At 35.4% G+C, this 25874-nt stretch overlaps 7 protein-coding genes across 7 annotated transcripts; 2 read left to right on the top strand and 5 right to left on the bottom strand.

Annotated features, from left to right (window-relative positions):
• Nucleotides 1-425: 425 nt before the first annotated feature.
• On the bottom strand, nucleotides 426-2218 carry LOC123311533. The gene is made up of 4 exons (XM_044895565.1): nucleotides 1587-2218; nucleotides 1282-1403; nucleotides 1123-1218; nucleotides 426-891 (listed from the first exon to the last, which is right to left on the bottom strand). Exons 1-4 carry the CDS (start codon nucleotides 1675-1677, stop codon nucleotides 535-537), a joined length of 666 nt encoding a protein of 221 aa, XP_044751500.1. The 5' UTR covers nucleotides 1678-2218; the 3' UTR covers nucleotides 426-534.
• A 1040-nt stretch (nucleotides 2219-3258) lies between these two features.
• LOC123311161 lies at nucleotides 3259-5431 on the bottom strand. The gene is made up of 4 exons (XM_044894964.1): nucleotides 4270-5431; nucleotides 4035-4156; nucleotides 3888-3977; nucleotides 3259-3677 (listed from the first exon to the last, which is right to left on the bottom strand). The coding sequence occupies exons 1-4, from the start codon at nucleotides 4352-4354 to the stop codon at nucleotides 3330-3332; spliced, it is 645 nt and encodes a 214-aa protein (XP_044750899.1). The 5' UTR covers nucleotides 4355-5431; the 3' UTR covers nucleotides 3259-3329.
• Nucleotides 5432-5439: 8 nt separating this feature from the next.
• On the bottom strand, nucleotides 5440-10151 carry LOC123311160 (exostosin-3). The gene is made up of 6 exons (XM_044894962.1): nucleotides 8958-10151; nucleotides 8069-8860; nucleotides 7272-7499; nucleotides 6806-7193; nucleotides 6404-6740; nucleotides 5440-6034 (listed from the first exon to the last, which is right to left on the bottom strand). Exons 1-6 carry the CDS (start codon nucleotides 9889-9891, stop codon nucleotides 5930-5932), a joined length of 2784 nt encoding a protein of 927 aa, XP_044750897.1. The 5' UTR covers nucleotides 9892-10151; the 3' UTR covers nucleotides 5440-5929.
• A 196-nt stretch (nucleotides 10152-10347) lies between these two features.
• Nucleotides 10348-11699, bottom strand: LOC123311162 (nuclear cap-binding protein subunit 2). The gene is made up of 4 exons (XM_044894965.1): nucleotides 11473-11699; nucleotides 11091-11308; nucleotides 10931-11033; nucleotides 10348-10728 (listed from the first exon to the last, which is right to left on the bottom strand). The coding sequence occupies exons 1-4, from the start codon at nucleotides 11530-11532 to the stop codon at nucleotides 10639-10641; spliced, it is 471 nt and encodes a 156-aa protein (XP_044750900.1). The 5' UTR covers nucleotides 11533-11699; the 3' UTR covers nucleotides 10348-10638.
• Nucleotides 11700-12036: 337 nt separating this feature from the next.
• Nucleotides 12037-16475, top strand: LOC123311086 (gamma-tubulin complex component 3 homolog). Its single transcript, XM_044894862.1, has 11 exons — nucleotides 12037-12217; nucleotides 12276-12445; nucleotides 12517-12759; nucleotides 12810-12885; nucleotides 13042-13355; nucleotides 13487-13675; nucleotides 13772-14084; nucleotides 14268-14460; nucleotides 14515-14852; nucleotides 15409-15629; nucleotides 15703-16475. The coding sequence occupies exons 1-11, from the start codon at nucleotides 12130-12132 to the stop codon at nucleotides 16054-16056; spliced, it is 2499 nt and encodes an 832-aa protein (XP_044750797.1). The 5' UTR covers nucleotides 12037-12129; the 3' UTR covers nucleotides 16057-16475.
• Nucleotides 16476-16904: 429 nt separating this feature from the next.
• On the bottom strand, nucleotides 16905-18573 carry LOC123311085. Its single transcript, XM_044894861.1, has 4 exons — nucleotides 18398-18573; nucleotides 18007-18203; nucleotides 17780-17954; nucleotides 16905-17668 (listed from the first exon to the last, which is right to left on the bottom strand). Exons 1-4 carry the CDS (start codon nucleotides 18467-18469, stop codon nucleotides 17279-17281), a joined length of 834 nt encoding a protein of 277 aa, XP_044750796.1. The 5' UTR covers nucleotides 18470-18573; the 3' UTR covers nucleotides 16905-17278.
• A 217-nt stretch (nucleotides 18574-18790) lies between these two features.
• Nucleotides 18791-25831, top strand: LOC123311084 (extended synaptotagmin-2). Its single transcript, XM_044894860.1, has 20 exons — nucleotides 18791-19038; nucleotides 19280-19477; nucleotides 19866-19907; nucleotides 20001-20141; nucleotides 20366-20442; nucleotides 20497-20563; nucleotides 20615-20760; nucleotides 20960-21080; nucleotides 21160-21330; nucleotides 21520-21605; nucleotides 21794-21842; nucleotides 21899-21988; nucleotides 22191-22277; nucleotides 22334-22645; nucleotides 24262-24358; nucleotides 24433-24619; nucleotides 24697-24789; nucleotides 24847-24943; nucleotides 25287-25430; nucleotides 25489-25831. The coding sequence occupies exons 1-20, from the start codon at nucleotides 18946-18948 to the stop codon at nucleotides 25570-25572; spliced, it is 2382 nt and encodes a 793-aa protein (XP_044750795.1). The 5' UTR covers nucleotides 18791-18945; the 3' UTR covers nucleotides 25573-25831.
• The last annotated feature ends 43 nt before the right edge of the window (nucleotides 25832-25874 follow it).

The following is a 25874-nucleotide window of genomic DNA, read 5'->3' as shown; positions in this document are numbered from 1 at the left end:
GGAAAATACGCGACTCCAAAGTTGAACTTCGAAAAATTCAAAAAAAAAGATGGGGTCAGTTGAAACTTCCTCAAGACCGAACAGTTGTGCCGAGATGGAAGAAATTCTCAGATTGATCACTTGAAGAGTTGCTCTTACAGAATATGTATCACACTTGGATCTACGATAATTTTTCTGGAACATACGCGACTCGAAATTTGACCTTCGAAAAATGCCCACAGAGATGTGGTCAGTTAAAAATTCGCCAAGACCGAACGGTTCCACAGAACTCGATGACATAAGGTAAGTCAAGGGTGTGTTCGTGTGTTCTGTGCTCGATGAAATTCCGGGATTAATTACTAGAAGAGTTGCTCTTTCAGAATATGTGTTATACTCAAGGGCTTGATTGTCTTTTATTTTGATGGAGAAAATAAGAAAAAAGTTCGTAGTACTGATGATGTTTTATTGATTTTTCATAAAGTTAGATAAGGAAACATGAGTCTTTTCGATACTGATAGTACTCATCTTCTCTAATCTGATATAAAAATGAGATTATCACTTAAGAATGTCATAACAGCATTCCGCCCTATTCGGTTTTTTACATTGGTTTTTTGTACAACAGTCGTACGCCAAAACGTCGAAATCTTGACTGATACTAAAATCCCTGCCCACCTCGTCAATATATCGCATTGGGTGTACGGTGTACCATAGTCTCCAAATTGGGTCGGACACTCCACCCACATAATATTTACCATCCTTCAGAGTCCTTCCGACGTACGTAACCACCTGTTTTCCGTCTACGTATCCCACACCTCCTTCGACGAAACAACAAGCAAGTTTCGTATGAACCAGCTCCACTTTTTCCGTGTCCCGAAATCCAAATCCGGGCGCATCACCGTACACGCATAAAATCTGAAAAAGTCGACGATAAAAATAATAAGGGATGCACAAAAAATGCGATGTGTAATCAATTCTCAATCCTATCTTGCCCATAGACATAGAGACTATATGTCTATGATCATGCCATAGTGGCAAGCACAGCCACAGAACACGAATATATACACAGAGCACAGCCGTTTACAGAGAAGGCTGTGCTTGCCAATATGCGCTGGTGCAAGCCGGTCACCAGTTCAAAAAACTTACTTCTACGGAATCGGTGATTTTTTCCACACTGTCCTTACCATCTGGCCAGGTAAAGAATATGTGCAATGAATCTTTCGAGATTGTCGTTGGCGCTGACTGCAATTTAAAACACACATTGAGCCAATATTTTTTTTTAATTCGGACTGATGAAAAACATACCCAAGATCTTCCATCTGGAGTCATTACTCGTGCTATATATTTTTTAAGACCATTTTTGTCGACGCCAGCTACGTAAGCTTGTGGGGGAATGCTATCACAGAAAGGCTGCCAATAGTGGTATCCTAAAATTTTATTTCGAGAATAATTGAAAATAATTGAGTTAACCATAGAGAACCTGCCGCCATCGAAAAAGAGTAGTGATGATAGACCGGTTTCGCTCTTATTAGAGCTCATCGGTACGTATATTGAAATTATTTAATTTCCGATGACCCTCCTTTCGAAAGAATCATTGTCAAATTACTTACTTGGGTCGCATTCTTTATGTTCTGTCCACAAATAACCGTCGCTAAACGACAGAAAATGCAGTGCAGTAATAAGAACCACAAAAAGAGACATATTCTTCAACAGAATCTTTCAACGAATGGCTGCAAAGAATGATAGAAATTAATTTATAATGCTGAATTGAATTCGTCAGCTGATTATCATGAATCTATTACGGAGGTAATCTACAATGATCAGGAAATTGCGTAGATTCTTCACAAAAGATCCAAGATAATCGTGCAAGATAAGCTGCTTTTCTCTTGATCGCTCACACTGCTCACAGAGTCCCAAAAAGAATTCTACACTTTCATATATACACGGAAAACTGGACTGAGCCAGAGACAACCTGTTGTTGTCTCTGGACTGAGCTAAAAGTAAAAGAAAAAAAGTAAAATAGATAAGTTTATTATTGTTTGCTACTAGAACCAGATTAAATGAATATGTGAAGGAGGTAGATGGTCAAATTTGATCAGATTTTGTGAGAAATGAACCCTGTCGGCTCTAATAATCTTTTAGATCTTTGTAATGGCACATAATTGACAGTCTACTCTAAACTCTTTGTGGTCAACTTCAGAAACCATTCATTTTCTGCCTTTAAAAATCAAATTGATCCTCCATATTCGGAATTAAAAAAAAGAAGCATTTTTGAACTGTTTAAAATAAGGTCACTGCAAAAATCCAACATTTAAATATTTTTTTTTATTCGATTAGTTATTAGCTGATTAATTGAATTGAATTGAATCAATAGGAAATATTGATTAGAAGAAGATCGAGGATACTCTGGTCGTATCTGAGTCAATCCTTATTCAGCCAGTCCGAAGAAGGTAAAGATGGGTAAATTTTATGGGGTCTCCAGCACCTTTTGTATTTTTAAATTGTAGTCGACTCATTTTGCAATTCTCGATTTTTTGTCTTAGTACCTGCCCTCCCAATTTTATAATCCTAGTCTCTATGGGATTTGGTTCTATTCTTATTGAAATTGTTGAAATTTGGCATATCGATTTTTCAAAACTTGAATCAGACCTTTTCCGTTTCTTTCTATAGTTTTCGAATTATATGGACAAAAAATATGTGATTCGAACCAAATCTTGGAATTTCATCGATTAGAATACTTAGCTTACGATTAAGAAAATAATTTTTGCAATATCTCGGACATAATGATCTAATGGGCATGGAAATTCAATATTTTTTCGACTTTCCCAAAAAAATATAGGCCTTTGTTATTTTTGTAATATATTGTGTGCGCATGATTGATTAATTATCTAGGTTTCCACATGCGTTGGAGAGTTCAGTATTCGGAAAGATTTTATTATATAATATATAATATATTTAATATATATTATATATGTTGGTAGTCGAGATTGAGAAATTGTATATCGAATAAATTTGTAAATCACCAAACGTAGTTTTCTTATGGACATGACAATTTTCTAGCAGCTTTTTAACCGAAAATGAATGAGATTTCTCGAACCAGCCACCGAATAATCTGAAATCTAGCCTATCTTCCATATATCGAACAAATATCTAGGATTTTAGAAAATTCGGGTTCTTATTAATAAGATTCTAGAAATGATGATTCAACGGGAAATTCTCTAAAATCTTCGTTATCTTTTCGATCCCATTGTACAATTTGGGATTGAAAATAAAAAGCAGTAATGAGAAAAACAGTTTTTTATTTAATTTCCAACAACTTCGTATAAATATAGCAATTCACAATCTATCGCAAATTATTTCGTACAACAATTCGAAGGATGGTTCTTATTACGGGGGTTACACAGCACCTCCTGGCAACAATCGTAAGCGAGAACATCGTAACCTGTTTCGATATATTTGGATTCCCATCCATCCATATAATGCATGGACTCTTTGTTGGTCCAGTCGGGCATATAAAGACCTCCAACGTGATAAACACCTTTGTCGTTTGTCCTCGCTACGTATGCCGTATACTTTTTGCCATCCTTAAAGCCATAACCTCCTTCCACGAAGCAGCAGTCCTCGTACAAGTTGTACAGGATTCTTTTCGACTTAACGTTAAACCAACCGAAACCAGGACGTTCAGGTTCTACCATCATTAGCTGAAATTTTGATACATTAAGAAGCGGACCTTTCTTGACGATTTCCATCAAGGATTCAAATTGGAAAAAAAAGTTATGAAGGAGTTTGCAGAAAAAATGCATCAGTCGAGCGTTTGTTAGCATCTTCCTTGAACCTATTCATGAGTTACAGTGAATCCTTTGGAAAAACCATGCAAACCCTTTCATATCTATCGGTTTCTTCGATCTCACCTCAATAAACTTGGTGACTTTTTTGTCCGTTTCTCCCTGCCAGCCAAAAAAGGTCCACATGCTTGAGGCGGAAAAAGTAGTTGGAGCTGACTGCGAAATACATTGATTTATATCAATTGATGGTTTGTTGTGAAGGATTACACTCACCCAAGTACGTTCGTCGAGAGAAACTATGCGAGCGATATATTTGTCTTCGCCGTTCTTATCAACGCCTGCTTTGAAAGCTTTTGGGGGGATCTTTCCATAAAATGGTTGGAAATAATGAAATCCTAGAAAAAAGATCAAATTCAACGAATTTTTCGGTTAAACGATTAAAAAATATATCGAAAGATTCCGCATGTCAGCAGATGCAGTATCATCTATTGAAGTGAATCAAACTCACTTGGATTACACTTTTTATCCTCAGCATAGCAAATTTTGAAAACGCAAAAAACACAAAAAAGTGACAATGGTTTCATATTCAACATTTCATCGGTAGCAACCAATTATGTTAGCACCGATCTCGAGACCGGATTTATATAGACAAAAAATTATAAGTCATAATTGTTCAATAGCAGAATTGTATCCGGATTATATTCAGCAAAACTGCGTAACGCTGTATTGATTTGGTTTGATAAGCTTTAACTTATTGTAATGAAAAATACGTACCTTATTTCATTAATTACTTACCTGGATGTATCAATACAATTTCTTTGTTTTCATAAACAAGTGTTTAAGAAACATCCAACTTTGCGATATTTCATTGTGGAATAAAACTCATTGCTCTTAGAGAAAATAAGTGATGGATAAAAGAAACGGATCATTTGGCTCTTAAATGAAACTGGACAATCCAATTTTTTTATTTCTCAATTGTAAGAACTACAAATGTTCTCCTGTAGATTTTCACACACAATCGTTATACACTGATTGAAATTTAAAAAATGGACAGTGGTCTTAATTGTATTTGGTGAAATTACCCTTAGTAAAATAATAGTCTTTGTTAATGGCACACAGTAAACAAATATTCGAATAATGATCACAATAAATCTTCGTACAATTGTATAAACTATAAATACATAAATATACAGAAACATAATTAAAACACGGACCCGTTCGACTATAATTCGCGAAAAATATCCTATCAATTAGGGATTTTCGTACCCAATTAGCACTTACAATAAAAAAATATAACTTTGTTGGGGACATGATACTAAATTGAGCTGATAGTAATGGTATCCCTTCTTGTTCATACGGAGTTGGACAATATAAAAATTAAAATGAGGGAAAAATATAATCATGATATAATCATATTGTAGAAATATGATTCAGGCGAACTGACTCATTCCAAATCATCCCTTGTCATGGTCAAGTATTGTTTATTGAAAAAAGTCAAATTTAAACGAATTAAAATGCCAAAGACTGCTTATAGAGTGGGGAGCAGAATGTAAAGATACATTCTGTTTCGGTGCCAGCTGACTTAAGTCAGCAACACTGGAAGGGTATAAAACATTCGAAAAACAGAAATTTTGCACCACCCAAGCAGCGTCTTCATAAAATAAATTCTGTTACAGAACACAAATAAAATTAACTAAATATGCAGGGTGTTATTATAAACTCCTATGATATATACCCTGCTTTCGAAGAAACCTGTCATTTTTCAGCAATATTTCATTGAATGTGGTGAATTGTGAATTTGGAAATACCGATTTGTTGGTATTTTTTAGTGCTTAAACGAATTATGGTACAGAATTCCGAAAAAATAAATTCAAAATGGCGTTTTGTTTCAGAACTTGCACACATTCACAAAAATATTGCTGAAAAATGACCTCAAAACCCCGTACCTAGCTAATGCTTCCGAAACGGAGTATATATGATGAGGAAAACATGTTTTCCTGATCTCATCTATACCCGACTGAAATTCGTCCAATTTATTGTGAAACACCCTGTATATTCGTAAACATTTTCACGACCAACTCCCGTATATCCATCAAGGAACGAAATAATAAAGCTACCATTGATTTTTACATTAAGAGATCAATTGCTTGTTGAGGGAATTTCAAATTTCATATAAATTTAAAACATTTCTGTTTGTCATGGGGTATCCGAGTTTTGAAGAGAATCGAATCTGCTCTGTATTGCGTGTTGAGTAACGGATTGTATCCAAACACCTGAAAGAAAATATTGGGCGTTTCAAAAATAAACAGCAAATTTCATTTTTATCTACGAATTTTGTCAAGCTTCTCTTATTATCGGAGGTCAAGAGACCAATTTTTTCTATTTATTTGCTAGCTGGAAGATATCCACATCATATACTCAGATACACATAAAAATCTGAATAAGTTGGATGAAATATCTCAAAATTTACAATCCAATCAGCTGACCCAAAATTTGGCATATATCCGTTTTGACAGCTGTCAAAAAAATAAGGTTAAAACAGAGATAACCTCTGGGTTACAATAAACCAAATATGAATGAACCAAGATTAAAAGTATCCATATAACTGGTCGAATAACATGCTAACACCAAATTTCACTTACCTGGGAGAAGAAATTGATGCACTTGTGCCTCTCCTGAAAATGAGTGTCATCTTCGGATAGGCTCTGCGGACATCCGGGACATCTGAACGTCCACCGCGATGTGACTTTCACAGGTGGCTGTCTCGTTATGTGGCTGACCAGGAAATTCATGGCTATGTCTTCGCAATTCATGTATTCGTCGACCTTATCCCTGATGGCTTGGGGCAGCCATTTCCAGTAGAGATGCAGGTAATGTCTGTGTAAGAAGGCCGCGCCCGTCAGGACCATGCTGAGCTCGCAGCTATAGTTCGAGTTGTACAGCCAGCTGTTCTGGGTATTTATATCCCATGCATGGTATCTGAGATTAATCAATTTATTAACACCTCAGGTCCACAGACGGAGGGAACTAAAACCATTATTTACCTTCCTGGAAATCCCACAATCCTATGTCTGTGCTCCCGCCAAACCCTGAATCCGAAAAGTATCTCGTCATGCCTCAGGTGCGCATCGTCATCTACAGATAAAACGGCTTCAGTCTTCAGGTTGTCCAAAGGTAGAAACCTATTGTTTAGGGAATTTCTAGCGGCGTTGACCACGTGGAGTGGAGCACCAATGTCGGGCCATTTCAGCTCGGCGCTTGGGGGTTTGGGAGAATTCCACACGACTACCACAGAGTGCAGATAGGGCAGGCCTCGAAGTCTGGCTATCGAATCGAGAAGGACTTGCTCACGTTCGTAAGTGAGAAGAAGTACTGTGAATTGTTCCCTGGGTTGGTTACCGCCCAATGCTTCGGAGAATTCTTTTCCAGCCCCTAAAACCGATGCGATAAGTGTTAAGGCCCAAGATTCCTACCATCGTATGGATGTGCCAAAGGATTTTCTTCACTCACCTCCTTGACCTTGACCAATCGGCCTGAAGCCCCGTCCAGAACCCATGAATTTAGCGTCTGACGGTAGCCACGGATCTGTTGGCAAGGCAGGATAGAGCCGAAAAGGATCACCCCAATCGTTCCAGAGCTCATGGCCTTGGGTTAGGATTAAACTATAATTTCGTCTGTATGAAGGACTGTCAAAAGGCGGCTCTATTGGTCCTAAACTTTCTTCTTGTTCCCCTTCGACTAGAAAACACCCAATAATGGTACTAAATATTTTCCCTGACCAGCTCTCATATGTATGTTTTGGTCTTCCATGAAGCCAAACGCAACCAAGCAAAAAGCAACAGTGAAAATATGTTTCGTAAGAATATTATATCCCACTTATTTCGATGAAATTCTCGTTAGATCATAACACTTATTTGTATCAACGCACCGAAGTGAAGTTTCATCTTAAAATTACTCAATTTTCTCGCTATATTCGAGATTCAAATTTTGAATATATTTGACACTTCTAGATTGAAACCATAGAAACAGCACAAAATTTATCGTTTTTTCTATGGTTCTGGCTGACTTAACCTAGAAAAATCCCAAAATAACGAATTTTCGAAAACTGTCCTTAACTACGAATTTGCCGGAGTTGAGATTAGTACTTATGCAAAATTATGAACAAAATCGATCATAGTCCAAAAAGTTCAACAGAGATGTTGACACAATTTAGATTTAGGTTAGAAACTGGAACAACTAGAAGTAAGGAAGGCTGCATGAAAGTTCAAGACTCTAAATTTCTGTAAGAAAATTCAATTCAGACTTACCAGGGGTGCTAACAAATAGTGGTTGAAAGGTTTCATTGAAAACAGATGTAGCTGCCACAGTGTCCACAGGCAAAGGCGGAATATTCAATCTATCCCTCAAAACAGCAACAATTGTATCCACAGTACTCTGAACAGACGCCAAGTACTTTTCCCAAATCAACCTGCTCTGTCGTCTCATCAGTAAAATATCTTCATCAGGTATAGTCCTGAGCAAAAAATGAAGTTCGGTTATTCTTGCTTTAGGCAAGAAAATCACAGCTCTGCGCCAATGCAGAACTTCGTCGTAGGCGAGACGGATCTGATCGCCGCCCAATATAACAGGAATAGCGCCAGATCTTAACGCCTCGTAGAGTCTTGCTTGCAGCAGACTTGTCGAAATTAGTTCACTACCGGGGGCAAATATCAACACAAAGGTGGATTCCTTCAGTATCATCTTTCTAGATCCATCAGTACCACACAACGCCCAGTCTTCTGGTCCAACATTGCTATTATCCTCATTAGCTAGGCTACATCCAAATTCAAACAAGAATTTATCAGAGGTACCGGTATTCAACAATCTCTTCAAATGTTCTATCACAAAAGTATCCAATTCTGAACGTTCAACGCTTGTTGGTGAATCTGATTTCATTTCTCCTTGAAAGGTCAATAAATATTTCCTTCTTGCTGGAAGCATAGCACTGCATTCTTGCCATACATCACCACCAGGTGGTCCTAACACAGGTGTGACTATGAGGTCAAAGCCAGGACGAAAACTGTCATATGTAAAGGTTGATTGGACTATGATAGCTCGTCCTAAAACAAAGCAGTGCAGATTGTGAATAACTATTAATACAAATAAGCCTTATGAGAATAAGAGGGTAGGAAATTCACATTTTTTTTTAATTCTCACCTGTGTCTATAGACTTAAAAATATTTCCAGTATGAATAGTCAAATCTCTTCTTGATAAATTTAAAAGAACATGATTTCTTCCATCCCCTCCCCAATATTTCAATTTCCTCAAAGCTGTCGAGTCAACTGAAGGTACAGGATCAGTAGAATTTGAACTAACACTTTCACTATTTTTCAAAGCTTCACCAATTAACACTAAATAAATACAAGCCTCTTTTGGATCATTTGTGAGATGAGGATTATAACCTAGAGCTTGTTTCAATGTTGTCTTTAAAAATCCATCCACATCCCAACCCTTCTGAAGTATTCTGAACTCATCAGGTTCATATAGATAAACTGGAAATCCTGACGTCAAAGAACATCGAGAATGATCAAAACAAGAGAACATTCTACATTTTTTTGATTCTGCTGTAGATGGCAACAATCTTTCTTCCATCACATTTTCCGGTAATAATCTAATAGGTAAAGCTAAGTCTGGGGTGTTTTGTTCTAGAGCTTCTCTTTGCGCAACTTGTGCTTGTTCCACAGAAATTTTCAGTTTATTAAGATTTGTTTGTTGGTGTACCAATTCTTGTTTTAATTCTTCAATAGATTTCATGTAAGATTGTATCTCTGCCAACAATTTCTGCCTTTTTGATTCCATATCCCTCAATTCGCTCAGAACTGAGCCCTTTATTCTCAATAATTCTTCTATATGGACTTTTAAATCAGCATCGTTCATTTCAATGAATTCATCTGGTAAATCTACATGTGAATGTGCACTATGTGTGATTGTACCAATATTTCTTTCTATATTTGATAAATAAAAATGTGTAAATAACGGGGTTAGAATTAAAATAATTAATACCATCAAGACGATTCGAGAGAGGCGCATATGAGTTGGCCATTGCCACACTTCTCCTCGTTTCTCACCATACTGAGAATACTTGAACATACTGAATACTAGTATGCTTCAATTCAATTCATTTAAAATATCTAAGTTTAGTGTCAGGAAACAGTAATTGCTCTTCAGCAATATTTCTATATGAAAGCTATACATGTCTAACGTCTTCAGTTAATGAATCTCGATAGTGGAACTTTCAGCTGAAAAATTCTGTACTACAATCATTTTGTGCCGTAGCAAAGGAAAAACCTTTTTTTAAATTGTTTTGGTTTTTGGTGGACAAATTGTTGTGGTTATTGACAAACACTTCAGATTGACATTTGAATGTCAAAGCACATCTATGGATTTCCACCACAAAAATGTTGAGATTATTTTTTCTTAATATGGTAATTTCTGAGAATATTTATAATTTACATGGATTCAGTATGGAAATGAACAGTTATCTCAGAGCTCGGAGTAATAGAATTATGATTAATTCACAGGAATTGGGTAATAGATAAAAATAAGTACTCGAATAATTATTTATTATCTTTAATACAATTCGACATATAAAAATGTATTTACAACTAAAAACAAATACAAGACTTCTTCTATGGAGGATTTCAGCTTCTTAGAATTCATTTGAAATAAATTTTCAAGTTTTCTTGCTGCCAGACTCAAAAAATAAATGAAAATTATTTTAACCTTTTTATGTTACAAATCTATATTCAACAGTATTACACAATACTGTTCTTGTTTTTTTGTTTTTCACATGATCACTCCCTTTAGAGTGAGTAAAATATAAAAATATTGAAATCTTCAAATTTTTGGGACGCCCATTTTTTGTTGGATAATTTTTCCATAGCCACTTCTTCCAGCGTCGTAGTCTGTCCTATATTCATCTCTGACCTAAAAAAACCGAAAAGATATTACTGTATGAATAAATAAAAAAATTCAAATTATTTCTTCCATTAATTTGATTTTGTATTATTCTATATATTGTTTTTTTATATTTGAAATATGTCATTTCATCCATATTGTATATGCAGCATGATGAATTGAAAGAAATCAAGAGAAAATTTTGGAAAATATTATGCTCATAGTAACATACCTGTCCTCCAGTTTTTCCTCTACCATACTGTCTTCCTTCAACAAAACCAGCATCCCAATCAGTTCTTACAATACGGTCATCTAGCCTAGTTCCATTCACATACCTTAAAGTATAAAGTATATTAAAAATGCAATGTAAATACTACAAGATTGAATAATACCTCAATGCACTTTCAGCGTCTTCCCTTGTGTAAAATTCCACAAAGCAAAATCCACAAGGTGTTTTTTTATATTTATCCAGACCCATTATCACTCTCCTAATATCGCCACATTTTGAAAATAACTCATAGATTTGTTCTTCTGTGGTATAGAAAGACAAATTACCAACATAAAGTGTGGTTGAAATCCTTAATAGTTTATCCTGCTCAGCTCTGGTACCCTTCAAATCAAAAATTATGTTAACAAAAACCTAATTGTTTATTCATCTCCTCCATTAAGTTGTTACAGACATAGTTCAGACTTGAAGAGTAGAAGAATAGATTCACTAATTATTTTACAAGATGAAATTTATATTCCATGTTTGAAAGAAATAATGAGTCTTACTTTGAAATGTTGATCTCTGTAGGAACTCAGCTCAATGGATGGGGAATTTATTGTAACCATATTGGAATTATACTCAAGAGAAACTTCCCTAAAAGCAAATTCAAACAGTTTAGTCCAACACTTTTTCACTCACTTATATCAACAAATGAATAACTTCACAATAACAATTTTCGGTGTATCTTGCTTGTTGATTTTGCTACAGCAGCCACAAAACTCAAAATAACCTCAAAACCTCTATCTACGCTCAAAACCAGTGACAACAAACTATGCTCTGAAGCACAGAACAGTTCATTGAACATCGTAGTTCTTTTTTTCCTTTGAAAGGGCATTTTCAGAAATGACTTGTTACTATGCAGGTTAGCCTCCATACTTGTTAATAACCAAAAGAAAACTATTACCAGATTTGGACTTATATACAAAGATGCGTATTTATAGATATTTCCCTCTTTCCACAGCTGCAAATTTGGAAATTAATAAGTCCACAAACATAAATGAAAATAATATGTACTCTGTGGTCAATTAATTTTATGCTTGAAAGGAACGTCAGTTCAAATTTCTGAAATTGTCAGATTTATAAACATTATCATTAACCAGGAAAATACTTTAATTAATGTTATACAAAGTCTCTGATGTTGTACATATTTGAAAACGATCAAAATGAATACGTCTGGATTAGGAAATAGTAGCGTATCAGTACCAGAATTGGTTTTGAGATTATGCACTCATCTTTCTAAAAATGATCAAAGTACTACATTCGTATAAACCTTTTCTCAAACTTAATTTGACTAATTTTCTTATTGTAGCTCTCAGTTCGAGGCTGTATCAACTTGCTGTCAATTTTTTACAATATCAAGGATACACGAATGATGCTGAATTCGATCTGTCTGAAATTAAAATGCACTTGTCTAGTCATAAAGATCCGGAAGCTGCTTTAGAACAGTTTGAGATACTTTACTCAGAAATAAATAATTCGGTAAATTATAATAGTTTTTGTTCTTAAAAATATGATATCTCTTATTAACATTATTATAATCTTAATTTCAGTCTATACTTCATAATAAGAATGCAATAATGAGTTTCTTACTGAACGTTGCTAAGATGGACATACAGAAAGATAGTTTCAAATTGAAACTTGTTCAAAATGTTGAAAAAATAGCTGGTTCACAATCGTTACCAAACTCCAAGTCCCAAACTTCAGTTACTAGTGCACCATCACTAGAAAGTATAAGAAATATATATCAAGGCAACTTGATAGATAGACCTTTCAGTCGTTCTTCTAGGAATGAGGTGAATTAAATATATATTGGTTATAAATTTGTTTAAAATCTTTTTTTTAGAGCACTTCCAATTCAAATATATTGAGTTCAATTTGGTCTAGACAAGAATTTGGATCAGCTCTATCAAAGACAACTAGTGAGTGAAAATTTGCAACCGTTCTTTACTAAAATTTCCATTAGTAAATTAACATAATTTTTATTTCTTCTTATATTCAGTATTGTTGATTATTTTGAATTTGAAAATATATAATTTGTTGAAGAATGAGAATCCTTATTCTTATTTGCTTTATAGATTTAACGCTGGCAAGTGAGACAGATTTACTCCAAGATATCATATATTCTCTGCAAGGTATTGAGGGACGATTTATCAAAAGGGAACCAGGTGGTGTTGGTTTTTTAATTGATCTGAAGATTGGTAGAAATTTCAGCCCAATACAGAAGAGTATTGCATCAAGATTATTAGGGCTTAGTTTTTTGCATAATAAGTTGAAACAATATTGCGAGGAGAATGATAAACAAAAAGGTGCCATGAGTCAAGCTCTCATTTCGATTTTGCGAGATGAAATATCAAGTTATTATAAGACTATAGCTCTTTTACAAGCAAATGTGAGTAAAATTTGCATTGAATCTATAAAAAATGCATTGAAAATTCATTTAGAGCATAGATTTTTTATTTTGAATGTATTGTATTTCAATAAAATGAGGGACATTGAATAAGTATTCTAGAATTTTTCTAGATGAAGAAACAAGGTTGTGAAAAACACGCGGAATTGTCTCTCAGAAGGGCACTCTATATTGTTCAAGAACACATTAGCAAATTTGAGTGGCTTGCATATATAACTGAAGAATGCAGTGATAAGAAAGGTGGAGCCCTCGTTACATCAATTCACGGATATCTTCAACATGGTTCAATCTGTGTACAAGAGGTGGGTACAATAATCATTTTTTTTCTGGGTTTGTATTTCAGTTTTTTTTTCTTCATATTTGGGCATGTCTTATTAACAATTTATAAGAGAATTTAGGTTTCAGAAAAAGTTCTAACATCAGTTTGCAAACCTTTGTACATAATGTTATCCAGATGGCTGTTGGACGGTGAGATCAATGATCCTTGCAATGAATTTTTCATTGAGGCTAGAAGTATAAATGCGTCGGAACGTTTGTGGCACGACAAATATCACGTCAAAAAGTCGATGATCCCCTCATTCATCTCCATGGACCAGGCGAAAAAAATTTTGGCCACCGGTAAAAGTATTAATTTTCTACGCCAGATATGCAAAGACAATGGGCAGCTTTCTGGTAGGGAGAGTCTACAAAAATTCTTCAAAAGTACCACAGGTTCGAAAATTTTATTTCTATGTTTATGTTTCATTGAGCTTTCTATGGGTAGAGGAATTATATTTGCAATGTATACGAGAAGTAACTGAAAGTCAGAAAAAGTTTCATTGCTACAAAGTATAAATTTCTACCTTATGGCATCCAATATTAACGAAATGTGCAGATTATGATACTTTCTTTCAGCGGATGCACTGTTTGCTCCAGAGCAGAGCTTAGAATTCCACACAACATTAGAAAATGTATATAGGGAGACATCTTTGAGGGTCTTAGATTTACTCAAGAATAAATTCAGACTTATGGAGCACCTTCATTCTCTGAGAAGGTACTTGCTCTTGGGCCAAGGAGATTTCATCAGACATCTATTAGAGTTACTGGCGTAAGTTTCAATATAATCACTTTCTTTCATCCATGATGTTTCAAATTCTTTCAGCCCAGAACTCAACAAACCTGCTCAAGAAATATATGGACACACCCTCACAACCATTTTAGAATCTGCTATCAGAGTAACAAACGCTCAGTTCGAGGATGAGGACACCTTGCAGAGGTTAAACGTCAGCTTTATGGGTCACTCTCAGGGAGATACAGGTTGGGACGTTTTCAGCCTTGTTTACAGAGTTGATGGGCCTGTCAGCACAATATTCCAACCTACCATGTCAACATATCAATGTCTTTTTGGGGCTTTATGGAAAGCTAAGAGGATGGAGTTCGTATTGGCAAACATGAAAAAACAACAAATAACCATATCGAAGATGTTCAAATATAACTTAGGTGATTGAATTGAAAACATTGATATATTAGGCGATAATAGTATAACAAGGCATATTTTGGTGGAGATGATCGAGATTGATCGCAACTATTTCAAAATCGATTAAATTTCGATAAATTTGAATTTGACGTCTCCCGTTCGGTTCTTACGGAAATGCACGATCTTTTGGCGTTCTCATAGAAACTGCGATTTCTTCTTCTATCTTTTACTATGTGCTCAGCTAAACTGGAATTTGACAACTCCTCTGAACCATAGACTTAATTAAGTCTATGTCCTGACCACAGAATTCACATTCGACATCACCTCGGGAGTTGAACATGAGCGTAACATTCGAGTGGGCAATGAAGAAAAATAAAGTGACCACTGATGTGCTGTTTTCGCATCTTCTGAGATTTTCTCGATTTTTATCGAATTTTTTTACTCATGGGAAGGAAATTAAAGAGCGACAAATTTGACAGGGGATTTCTTACGTTTTTCGAAACATATAAAAAATATTTGCTATTTTTCAATTCCATGAGGCCGAAAATAGCTCATATAATTCTATTTCTAATATTTCAGAGTTACTTCCAGTGATGCATACGTTTCATGTTCTAACCAGTGAGATGATACATTTTTTGCATCAAACTCAGTACTATTTTCTCTTCGAGGTTTTAGAGTGCTCTTGGGCAGAGATGCTTTGCAATGTCAATCAGGCTGAGTGCTTAGACGACATAATTCAAGCACATACCCAATTTTTGAGCTCCGTACAAACTGGTGTTTTACTTGATGAAGAATCTAAAGTAAGTAACAATAGAATACATTGATCCAGTTTTTTTGAATCACAATTTATTTAAAATATTCTCTATCTTTCAGCACCTCTTCTCCCAGTTGCGCTCAATTTACAACTTTGTTCTAAACTTGGAAACGCATCAGGAAACCTTGTACTTGGCAGCCAGTAAAGAGCATGAGGCACTAATGGATTATAACAAGAAACAGGAACGTAGCGATCAATTCGGTTTGACCCTGGACGATGAATTGAAGGCCAAAGAAAGAATTGCCAGTTTTAGACATTTCTTGAATTCAATGAAAGCAACGGTGAAATGTCTGGCCCAAACTTATAAGAGCTTCGTTAAAAATTATTTAAAATCTCTATCTTCCAGTCCTAACATGAATTTGCAACTTTTAAGCGTTAGGCTCAGTTTTAATGACTATTATTCTGTCATATGACCATCGGAAGAAGGTTTGGAAAGTTGTTATCCCAAGGTTTGCAGAAAGGAAAATTTGGAATTTTTTAATATAGATAGTAAAGAGGGAAGAGAAATAGATGCCAAGGATAACATTCCCAATCATTCCATTGTTCATTCTTGCTCCTACCAAAATTCAGATTTGAGTAATTATGGCAGTATTGATAATTTATTGAAACCCCCCAAGAAGAAGGAAAAAACGATATGATGTTGTGTTGGGTGAAAATTAGTAACTATTGGCATTCTACTAATTTTCACCTGATTTCAAGATGTACATATTTAATATATAATTTTGAATGCTCTCTTATTTTTATAGCAGTATTTTATGGAAATAAGTTGTGCTAATAATGTTTGAGAACCCAGATCTGAAACAAATAAATAAATTGAAATTTGCAATGAAAATTTTTTTTCTTAGATCCAGTGTATCCAACTGAAGAAATGGGTAAAATGAATATCGACATTCAGATCTCTCGTGGAGTATTTAAGATTGTCATATTATTAAGCTTTGTTGAAAAATGAAGATGGGAATTGGAAATCAGACTATTATTGATGATTCAAATTTATTCTTGCCTGTAATGCATTGAGAATATTCACACATTCCAAGAGCGTAAATTGTCCTACCTTTCCAAGTGCATTGAAATTTTTTTAAGACCATAGGGAATAGTGTTTTTTATACTTGAAATTCCGCCAATCTGAACCTGAAAGACAAGATCGCAGACTTTTGTGAACGGTTTTTTTAATATCAAAGTTCAAATTCGTTCAAAATGGCCCGCGTTTGGACGTCAGTTTCGTCCACAGAACACATATACGGTTATTACTATAGAGTCTCTGGTTATTACTTTATGGTCTCGTCATAGAGATAGGAAATCTGTGGCACGCTCCTTGGTTCACAGAAATCTAGCGAGAATCACAGAAGAACATTAAATTTTTTGTGAGTTTTTTTAACAAATATTGTTTTCGAGGTTTTATAACAATTTTTGATTTGTATTAATTATCTACTATTAATTTTAAAAAATCATTGAAATGGATACAATTACATATTATCATGACATTCCTGCTCTCGCATATCGACGGATTCGGAGCTGAAAATGAATATACTGAGCGGAATGTAAATATACTGAACGGAATGAAGATTAGAGTTGATCTTTCATCGAATATGGATGGTAATTTGCATTTCTTCCTGTTCGATATTTTGGGATATTCTTTCAAATATTCTCAAGTTCAGTACGTTCCGTTTTTCTACACTGACAATATCCTCCACTTATCAGTTTATTGTGATTACCATCCTGAAAAGTTACAAGCGTATCCACCGGAAAATTAACGAAAAGTTTCAAGGAGCCTCTAGTTAACACGAGTTTTTGTGGAGTTGAAGGTATAGAACTTTTTTCTCTCAGTTGAACTTTCCCTTCTCTTTTCTCATCGAAACTTTTTGAAACGCAAGATTTAACCCTCCTAGGAGATGATTTGCTTGTATTCTTGTCTCGTGGTCTCCTAACGTTGGATAGATTGATTTTTTGGGTTGGTAATGATTTACTTCTTTCCCTCTTCAACATTATTTCGTTTTCCTCATCCCAAGGGACGCGTTCCTCTGTAACCTTGAACGATAAAAGTATTGTGGGTCAAAATTGAACTCCATCATATAAAGATTGGAGATTCAAATATTTTTGAGTATTCCCACTAGATGAAACATTAGAAAAATTACCCACCTTCCGTTCTTTGATAGTTTGGGGACTGCAAGCGTTGCAGTTTGCTTTCCTTATGCCCAGTTCTTTCAATCTCCTCTCAATTTCTTCCATTTCCTCATCGTTTTCGTCATTTACATCATAGTCTATTATATCTGGTGGACAGATATCGTACAAAGCTACTTTGTTCTTAACCATTCTGAAAATGACGGAGTATTAGGAATTTCTCTATTTGTTTGCTCGATACTGACTGCGGCAAAGGGCTGCTCCAGTAATGATCGACTCTGCATTTTTTCCTGATTTCGTTGAGTTTATGGAGTAATAAGAAGTTGTGCTTTTGAATTCTCTCCTTCTGGTCTTTTTCCATCAGATATTTTTTAGATTTGAAGCGCACATGCTGTCCTGAATTTGGGGGTCGGTTGTCAATGGCAGGTAGAGCAGATCTTACCTATTAAATTACATTTTTCTGTTACATGAAAGTTATAAGTTTAAAAGAAGAGTCTTCTCTTCGTATCGATTTCTACAAGCAAAATGTCGTTCATGGAAATGTGAATGATAGTGAAATGAAGTAGAGGTGATAAAAATAATCGGTAGAACGTTTCCAAGCTGGATAGATTTTCAAGATGAATTCTACCCACTCACTTTTCTACGATGGTTTTCAAACTTTCTGTCTTCGTATGGTTTATTTAAAATTTTATCTTTCCTTGAAATCATTTGATGCTTAGGTCACCCAGATTATTGTGATTGTGTATATTGTGTTGCCTAGTAATGAAAGAATAAAGATATACTTTTTAGATGAACGGCAGAGCCACCTTCTGTCTAATTATCGTATCATCTTTTAGAGGATTAGGAATGGCTCATGGGATGATTTTTTTTTGAGAAAGTAATGTTGGTTGGAAATTATCTTTCTGAACAAATACTGATGTTTTACAATGCATGATAAGATGGTTTGGATCCACTGATATTGCTCTAAAAATATCGATTCCGCGCAAAGTTGTTTAGCGACGAATGAGATCATCTTTCAGCCTTCACGGACAAAAACAATCCGATGGGAATGGAAATTGCTTAAGTGGGGCATCGCAAGACGAGACGATGTTGTGTTAATGCTGATTTAACTAATATATTTTATCGTTCGAATGAATGTTTTGTTTATTATCACTTAAATCTGGAATAGGTACAAGTGAAAGAAAATGAGTGTTAGCAAAGAAGCAGCAGCTGCTGTGGCAAAGAAAACTTCAAACGAATTTAATATAGCAAGTTTTGCTTACAGTGCCTTCAAAAAGGTAAGCCATTGCCTTTCTAAATGGATTTATCTGTACTTGCTATGACATTTTTGTTTTCTCGACATGAATTGAAAATATGAACGGGTACAACCCCAGCTATGGTACAGAGCCAGGTCGATATGAACATTCCATAATATACGGGGCGCACCTCAAAATTGTTGAACCATTCTGGGGCATGCAATAAAAAAATTTGGCGTTTTGTTATAGATGCAAACACCCAATGAGGTTTTCATTTTCACAGATAGCTACAGTAGGATGTATTTATTTCTTCGGATATATGAACTGGTCCGTTGGCTGGTTCGTCGCACCAATAATATTCTTGATAATGCGTGAACAATGGAAAGAAGCTGCAGATACCAAAAGGAATATAGCGAAAACTGCAGCGTTATCGAATGAAAGGGACGTTGTTTTAGCTCGATTAGACGAGCTACCAGCGTGGGTGAGTTAATTCCGTTTTTAAATATTGCGAATTGAAATATTGAAGAACAGAAGAGAGAAGAGATATATCTCTTCTGTTTCGTTTATCATTTTTGAGGTTGTATGGTGATAGCGCTATCATGATGCAACTCGGAAATGAGGATGTTGTTGAAATTGAATTCATGTTTGAATCGAAAATTAAATTGCCATAAAAATAATAAACGAATCGCTGGATATAATTATTTTTCAAGTATAATTTCTATTCATTTTAATTGCATTCTCACTCTCATTGATAGAATACAATACAAATTTGTTCATTGATGAATTTAATTCACTATATATACCTATTATTATACCTTCTCAATTATGCATGATGAGTCGAATCGAATGATTCGTTTTCCTGTTTCCAGGTTTTCTTTCCAGACGTAGAAAGGGTGGAATGGCTGAACAGGGTAATGTAAGGCCAAACAGTAACAACTTAGTTACTCTTTGGTGATGCCGATCTCGAATAAACTAATTCAATCCTAACTTTGCTTCTTCTTCAGATCATTCAGCAAGTTTGGCCTAACGTTAACAATTATACGAGAGAACTTATTCGAGATACTATACAGCCAATAATTCAGGAAAGTTTGGAGGCTTATAAAATGAAGGGATTCAAATTTGAAAGAATCATTTTGGGTAGTATTGTGAGTAGGAGTAGCACAATTGATTATTTTTGCGCGCTTGTTCATATAGGAACCATGCAGCGGAACCGGTTACGAATACTTGTGCGAAGTTTTCACAAGAAAATAAAAAAAAATGTTTTACGGACTTGGATGATGATTATGAATTTGAACAAGCGTGCAAGAGCTCCGGACTTCACTTCAGAGCTTTCCTCGATTTTTTTCAACGATAACTTCGTTTATTTCAGCCTGTAAGGATCGGCGGCGTAAAAGTTTATGACAAAAACACAGATAGAAATGAGATCATAATGGATTTGGACGTATTGTGAGTAAATGGTTAAGTGTTACGAATTTTTCCCAGAAATAATCACTTTTTTAGCTACGCCGGTGACTGTGATATAACATTTTACGTAGCAGGCATCAAAGGCGGCATAAAAGATCTTCAGGTATGAATTCATAGAACACATTAAGCATAAAATCTTATTCGATACTTTCAGTTGAAAGGAATGATGCGTGTTGTGATGAAACCTTTAATTTCTTCGATTCCTTTGGTGGGAGGGGTTCAAGTTTTCTTCCTGAATAATCCAGAGATCGACTTCAATTTGGTGGGAGTAGCTGATCTACTTGATATGCCTGGCCTAGGGTAATTATTCTGTTCCTATATAAAATCGAAACTTTCAACGCAAAAATCATCAATTTTTCAATCGTGAATCACAAACACCCCTATCAAAATTTCCCAGAATACTTCAGATGATCCACTTATGAGGGTACCCCAGCTGAAATACTTCCCGTATGGTACCCTTGTTTGGGTCTATAGGTGGTATATTGTTGTACTTTTTCAGGGATTTGTTTAGGAAAGTAATAACAGAAATTATCGCCTCGATGTTGGTTTTACCCAATAAATATTCGATGAAATTGAGCGAAGAAGTGGAAACCATTGATGTGAAGGCTCCAGAGCCTGAGGTATGTGAATATTTTCGCAAATTTTTTCAATCTTCACTTTCCAATGCGATCGTTGATGATTTAATTTTGCTGTTCTAAGGGAGTTTTGAGAGTTCACGTAGTGGAAGCTAAACATTTGATGAAGAAGGATCTTGGAGTGCTTGGAGGTGGAAAATCTGACCCATATGCAGTTATAACTGTTGGGGCTCAAGAATACAAAACGGGGGTGGTGAAGAATTCTTTGGATCCTAAGTGGGATTACTGGTGCGAGGTGAGTTGATCAAAATTTCAAAAAGGCAGAGCAATTGCTGCCCATGTTTTTTTAGAATAAAGCGTTATGTTGTGGTGGATAAGTCATTTGAGAAAACTTTTGATTTACCTCTGCCTACTTGATCCGATATTTTTATATGCTTGGCAAGCAAATTTAGCGTAAAACTTCAACAAATCCCGTCTTTTGCAGTTTGTTATAACTGAAGTTTACGGACAGCAGTTATTCATCCATTTGTGGGACTTGGACGACGCCCTAGATGATGAGAATCTTGGTAGGTGAGTAACAACCACCTTAAGCCCCACTTTTTTCTTCAATTATTCAGTTATTAACTATTTTGGTTTCAATTTCGTGGATTATTCGACAAACTGCGCGACTTAATTTATGTTTTTCTTGAAAATAAATACATTACTTCGAAAAACACCAGTTAATAAGATTCATCTGATCTAACTGAATATTCCATTAGGGCCACGGTGGATATTTCAAACATTGTAAAGCAAGAACAAGCGGATATGGTAAAGTACACACCTCCAACGCCTGTTATTTATAAATTCCAATTTGATTTTTATAGTGGCTCACTTTGGAGAATGCCAAACATGGAATGGTTCATTTGAGATTCACATGGTTGAGTTTGAGCAACAATGTGAACGATTTGAAGGCTGTAAGTCGATTTCACTCAGTCTTAGCTGCATTATTGAAGCGTACTTACGACCAAATTCAGGGTGTCTCAACATACAATCAGTTGAAACTTGAAGGGGATAATTGAACGATATAGAAAGAGGTTGGGACACCTCTGGTATAAGCTTTACTGACGCAGCTGGGTTGTATAAGTAGAATCGATAAAAAATTTATTTTTGCTTTAGGCCCTGATAGAAGCCCAATTGTTAGGCACTGAGAAAGTGAGCACAGCTCTATTGTGCGTCTTTGTGGATTCTGCGAGAAATTTACCAGTAAGTGTTGATTTTTCTTAGTCGTTCTATACACTGGATAATGTATTTTTGCTCAGCTTGCCCGCCAATCTAGTCAGCCCGATCCGTATGCGGTCTTGAGACTTGGAAATTCCACCAAACAGACTCAAATCATAATGAGAAATCCCGAACCGGTGTGGGAGGAAGGTTTCGTTTTTCGAGTGCAGAATCCGAACAACGACATCCTACATCTGAGGATAGTGGATAAGAAGACGGGTCACGACATCGGTAGTCTGGAGTATAGCATCAAGAATTTGCTCAATAAGGACAGCATGGCAGTGAATAAGGAGCCTTTTAGGTTGCAGAAGTCTGGGACAGATAGCAGAATTATATGGTCGTTGAGCCTTAAGGTATTTCGTTGCCTTTCTGTCTTTTTTTTTATGCTTTCGTAGTATGATTCTATAGCACAGCGCCCACAACCCTCTTGAACACAGAAAGCTGTTTCTACACCTTGCAACAAAAGAAACAGTAGCAGATCGAAGAATCTTCTCTGAAAACTTGAGATTTCTCTTCAGAAATATCCTGAAAAGAACGTTTGCCTAGTTGCCATTAAGATTTAATGCCCCATTAAAACTGCTTTGTTTAAAGTTTTGTCATTTTTGAAGGGAATAATGGAGGTTTAAAATTTTAATGGAGCATTAAATTTTATATAACTTTCCTGCAACTGAGAGTTGAGTAAAAACATTATGTAATCTACATTATGTGTATACTTCATTCAAATTTATTTTAGCAGTCGGTTGGCCATGAAATAATTTTCTCAAGTTTTTGTAACTAGAACGGAGTAAGGTTGGCACTCATGAAATGTCGTTAATGTCATAACGCCGTTGCCACAACTAATATCAATTTTTATTACGAAAATTCGAAAATGTCGTAAGTGATTGAAAAAAGAGACAGGGTTTCAGGAAATGCTATTTAGAATTCAGGTCCGCTCATTCAAATAGTTATACCCTGATATTCTGAAATCCACAATACGTCAGGCTGTAGGGAACATATTCAATGTAAGAGAATTTATATAATGTTTTATCTGAATCTAAACGACTTATATTTCAGCTGAATATTTCCATAATCAGAAAGATTGTTAATGAAGAGGATGACAAAGAATTTCCTTCTATTGGGCGACCCAAAAAAGTGGTGGCATTTGAGAATTTTATGTTTGAGTGAATTAATGCGAAAAGTTTACTACAGGATTTTCGATAAATGTCATCGGAGAATAAGTTCCCTAAAATGGATTTTTCTATTTTTCATTTGACTTGTCCTATACTATGTAAATGTCTTAAGGTACTAGTAAATACTTAATTATTATTATTACATCAATGTATTGAGATGAATAGCCACAAATACGCGCAAGTTACCATGTTACTTGTTTATTCATGTGAAATTTTTGTTCAAAGGTGAAATTCATCTTAACTTGAAACTTCCTTCAATTCCTTTTACTTATATTGTTGCAAGATGATTTTTGTTGAAGAATTTAACATTCTTGTAATTATCTGTTAATTCCTTCGGGAGATACCCATTCCCAACCACTGCATCATATATGCATTTCATCTTCGGGTTAATATTTTTGAAATCTACAAATGATGTAAGCCAAAGAAGATATCGAACATTAACTCTCCTCAAGCTAGCATATTATGATATTATACTGATCTCTTGTATTTGCCATGCAAATAACTGGATTTGATATGCCTTCAAACATTTTGTATAAACTTCAATTATGTTCGTCACATATTTTCTGAAGAGATTCGACATTGTGATAAAATACGTAATAACAGAAACTTTTACGTAGAACGGGCAACATAGCGTTGATTTATAACCCATAAATGTTTTGACAAGCTTCATAACCCCACATTTTCGTACTATACAGAGTGAAATGTGTCAAATTTCCATGGCCAACCGACTGCTAAAATAAAATTGAATGAAGTATATATTTTGTATGAGAATCCCTATCCTGAAATCAGTTTTCTTCAAGATTTTGAAACTCAGTGGATTGACCCACGAATCACTGGCGGAGCAGAACAATGAACCGGTAGTTATAGTGGATGAAAAATCGCCTCTGCTAGCTCAAAGTGAGTATAGGATAAAATCCAAGGAGTCCAAAAATTGGTCTGAAATTGACAAAATGATTTGAGCACAATTTCAGCGTCTAATTCTTCAGGTGCGTCCAGATCTCCAGAACGAAGTCCAACTAGAACATTACCCAAGCAGTCCAGTATCGAAAGTTGGCAGGAAGATAGAATTGACGATTCCTCGGTACATCTTGAATCCTCAGTGCCGATAAACGACACATCTTGCGACAGAATTATCCATCGTAACCCCAGCCAAACATCGTGAGTATATTAAAAAATCTCCGGTTTTCGGTCAGAGCGACATAATTCAGATTTATCACGTTGGTATTTTTTTTTAGATCATCTGGGGATGCAGGACTGGGTCGTTTGCAGTTAACTCTCCAGTACAGCACCCAAAGACAGAAATTAGTTGTAATTGTGCACAAAATTGCGTAAGTGAAACTAACAGTAAAAGGAACAATAAGGTTGCCACTATTGTTTTTTTTTAGGCATATACCGCAGAGGGACCCCTCTAACATCCCAGATCCGTATGTCAAACTATATCTACTCCCGGGAAGATCTAAAGAGAGCAAAAGGAAAACGGCTGTAAGACTTTCAATAATTCTCGTGAATATTTTTCTGGAAAATTTCGAGTTGTACAATATGAGAAATGACCCGTATATACAAAATTTCACCAAATTCGTCCCAACCATTCGAGATTTTCTTGAAATCGTCTCCACCGTTTTAAAAGTTGTATAACTCAACTGCCACTACCGGGCTCAATTTTGAATCTTAACAATCCGGGGTCTCACCCTAATCCAACCAAAAAATTTCATGAAAATTGTCCCGCCTGTCTAGTCTAGGAGGAGTAAAGTGTCTAACACAGTACAAGAATAACATGCAAGTGATAAAACCACCAAAACCTCTTTTAATTTTCATCATTTTACAGACTATAAAAGACAACTGTAATCCAGTGTTCGAGGAGAGCTTCGAATATTTGATTTCACAGAACGAACTCCTGAATAAAAAGTTGGAAATAACCGTATGCACCCAAAAAGCCATGTTTTACTCAAGCTCCAACATACTGGGTCAGGTAAGTCCGAAATCTAATTTCCCAAGTTTTGATATGAATGGAACACTGTCGGTTGCAGGTGGTGATAGATTTGTGCAAATTGGAGATAGATAAGTCCTACAGCTCATGGTTTGACTTGCAACCAGAATACTCCCATGAGTGAAGGCTTTTTGGTACACGAACAGAAGTTATATTTTCGGAATTGTATTTTATGAACTGTTGAATGTGAATTTAGCTAAATATTGTTATTCATTGGAAGTTTTTTTACTATTTAATTTTTGGCTAAACTTTGTCATTAGTTACCCAAGAGATTCACTTTTTATATATGGGTTTCATTATAAAGCTCAATTTGAAGCGATTGATTGTTTTTTAGTTTCATATATGTATACATGTATTTATGCTCAAATAGATTTGAATAGCATAAATTTTGTTTTATTCACCCTTGAATAAAAATCACCTCAATAG

Source organism: Coccinella septempunctata, chromosome 4 (genome assembly GCF_907165205.1).
Source record: "Coccinella septempunctata chromosome 4, icCocSept1.1, whole genome shotgun sequence".
Taxonomy (NCBI): Eukaryota; Metazoa; Arthropoda; class Insecta; order Coleoptera; family Coccinellidae; genus Coccinella; species Coccinella septempunctata.
The sequence above is the reverse complement of the archived record's forward strand: the minus strand, read 5'-3'. Positions and strand labels throughout refer to the sequence as shown.

Coding starts and splice junctions, on each gene's coding strand:
- LOC123311533 (XM_044895565.1), bottom strand. CDS start 1,677: ATGTCTCTTTTTGTGGTTCTTATTACTGCACTGCATTTTCTGTCGTTT. Junction 1,404..1,586: donor ACATAAAGAATGCGACCCAA/GTAAGTAATTTG, acceptor ATAAAATTTTAG/GATACCACTATTGGCAGCCT. Junction 1,219..1,281: donor CTCCAGATGGAAGATCTTGG/GTATGTTTTTCA, acceptor TTTAAATTGCAG/TCAGCGCCAACGACAATCTC.
- LOC123311161 (XM_044894964.1), bottom strand. CDS start 4,354: ATGTTGAATATGAAACCATTGTCACTTTTTTGTGTTTTTTGCGTTTTC. Junction 3,978..4,034: donor CTCTCGACGAACGTACTTGG/GTGAGTGTAATC, acceptor TGTATTTCGCAG/TCAGCTCCAACTACTTTTTC. Junction 3,678..3,887: donor AAGTCACCAAGTTTATTGAG/GTGAGATCGAAG, acceptor TCAAAATTTCAG/CTAATGATGGTAGAACCTGA.
- LOC123311160 (XM_044894962.1), bottom strand. CDS start 9,891: ATGTTCAAGTATTCTCAGTATGGTGAGAAACGAGGAGAAGTGTGGCAA. Junction 7,500..8,068: donor ACTATTTGTTAGCACCCCTG/GTAAGTCTGAAT, acceptor GGTGTTTTCTAG/TCGAAGGGGAACAAGAAGAA. Junction 6,741..6,805: donor ATTGTGGGATTTCCAGGAAG/GTAAATAATGGT, acceptor GATTAATCTCAG/ATACCATGCATGGGATATAA.
- LOC123311162 (XM_044894965.1), bottom strand. CDS start 11,532: ATGGTTACAATAAATTCCCCATCCATTGAGCTGAGTTCCTACAGAGAT. Junction 11,309..11,472: donor ACAGAGATCAACATTTCAAA/GTAAGACTCATT, acceptor TTTGATTTGAAG/GGTACCAGAGCTGAGCAGGA. Junction 10,729..10,930: donor GAGGAAAAACTGGAGGACAG/GTATGTTACTAT, acceptor CGGTTTTTTTAG/GTCAGAGATGAATATAGGAC.
- LOC123311086 (XM_044894862.1), top strand. CDS start 12,130: ATGAATACGTCTGGATTAGGAAATAGTAGCGTATCAGTACCAGAATTG. Junction 12,760..12,809: donor GTCGTTCTTCTAGGAATGAG/GTGAATTAAATA, acceptor TCTTTTTTTTAG/AGCACTTCCAATTCAAATAT. Junction 14,461..14,514: donor CATCTATTAGAGTTACTGGC/GTAAGTTTCAAT, acceptor AAATTCTTTCAG/CCCAGAACTCAACAAACCTG.
- LOC123311085 (XM_044894861.1), bottom strand. CDS start 18,469: ATGATTTCAAGGAAAGATAAAATTTTAAATAAACCATACGAAGACAGA. Junction 18,204..18,397: donor TTGAAAACCATCGTAGAAAA/GTGAGTGGGTAG, acceptor GTAATTTAATAG/GTAAGATCTGCTCTACCTGC. Junction 17,669..17,779: donor AAACTATCAAAGAACGGAAG/GTGGGTAATTTT, acceptor TTATCGTTCAAG/GTTACAGAGGAACGCGTCCC.
- LOC123311084 (XM_044894860.1), top strand. CDS start 18,946: ATGAGTGTTAGCAAAGAAGCAGCAGCTGCTGTGGCAAAGAAAACTTCA. Junction 19,478..19,865: donor TAGACGAGCTACCAGCGTGG/GTGAGTTAATTC, acceptor TCCTGTTTCCAG/GTTTTCTTTCCAGACGTAGA. Junction 20,443..20,496: donor ATAATGGATTTGGACGTATT/GTGAGTAAATGG, acceptor TCACTTTTTTAG/CTACGCCGGTGACTGTGATA.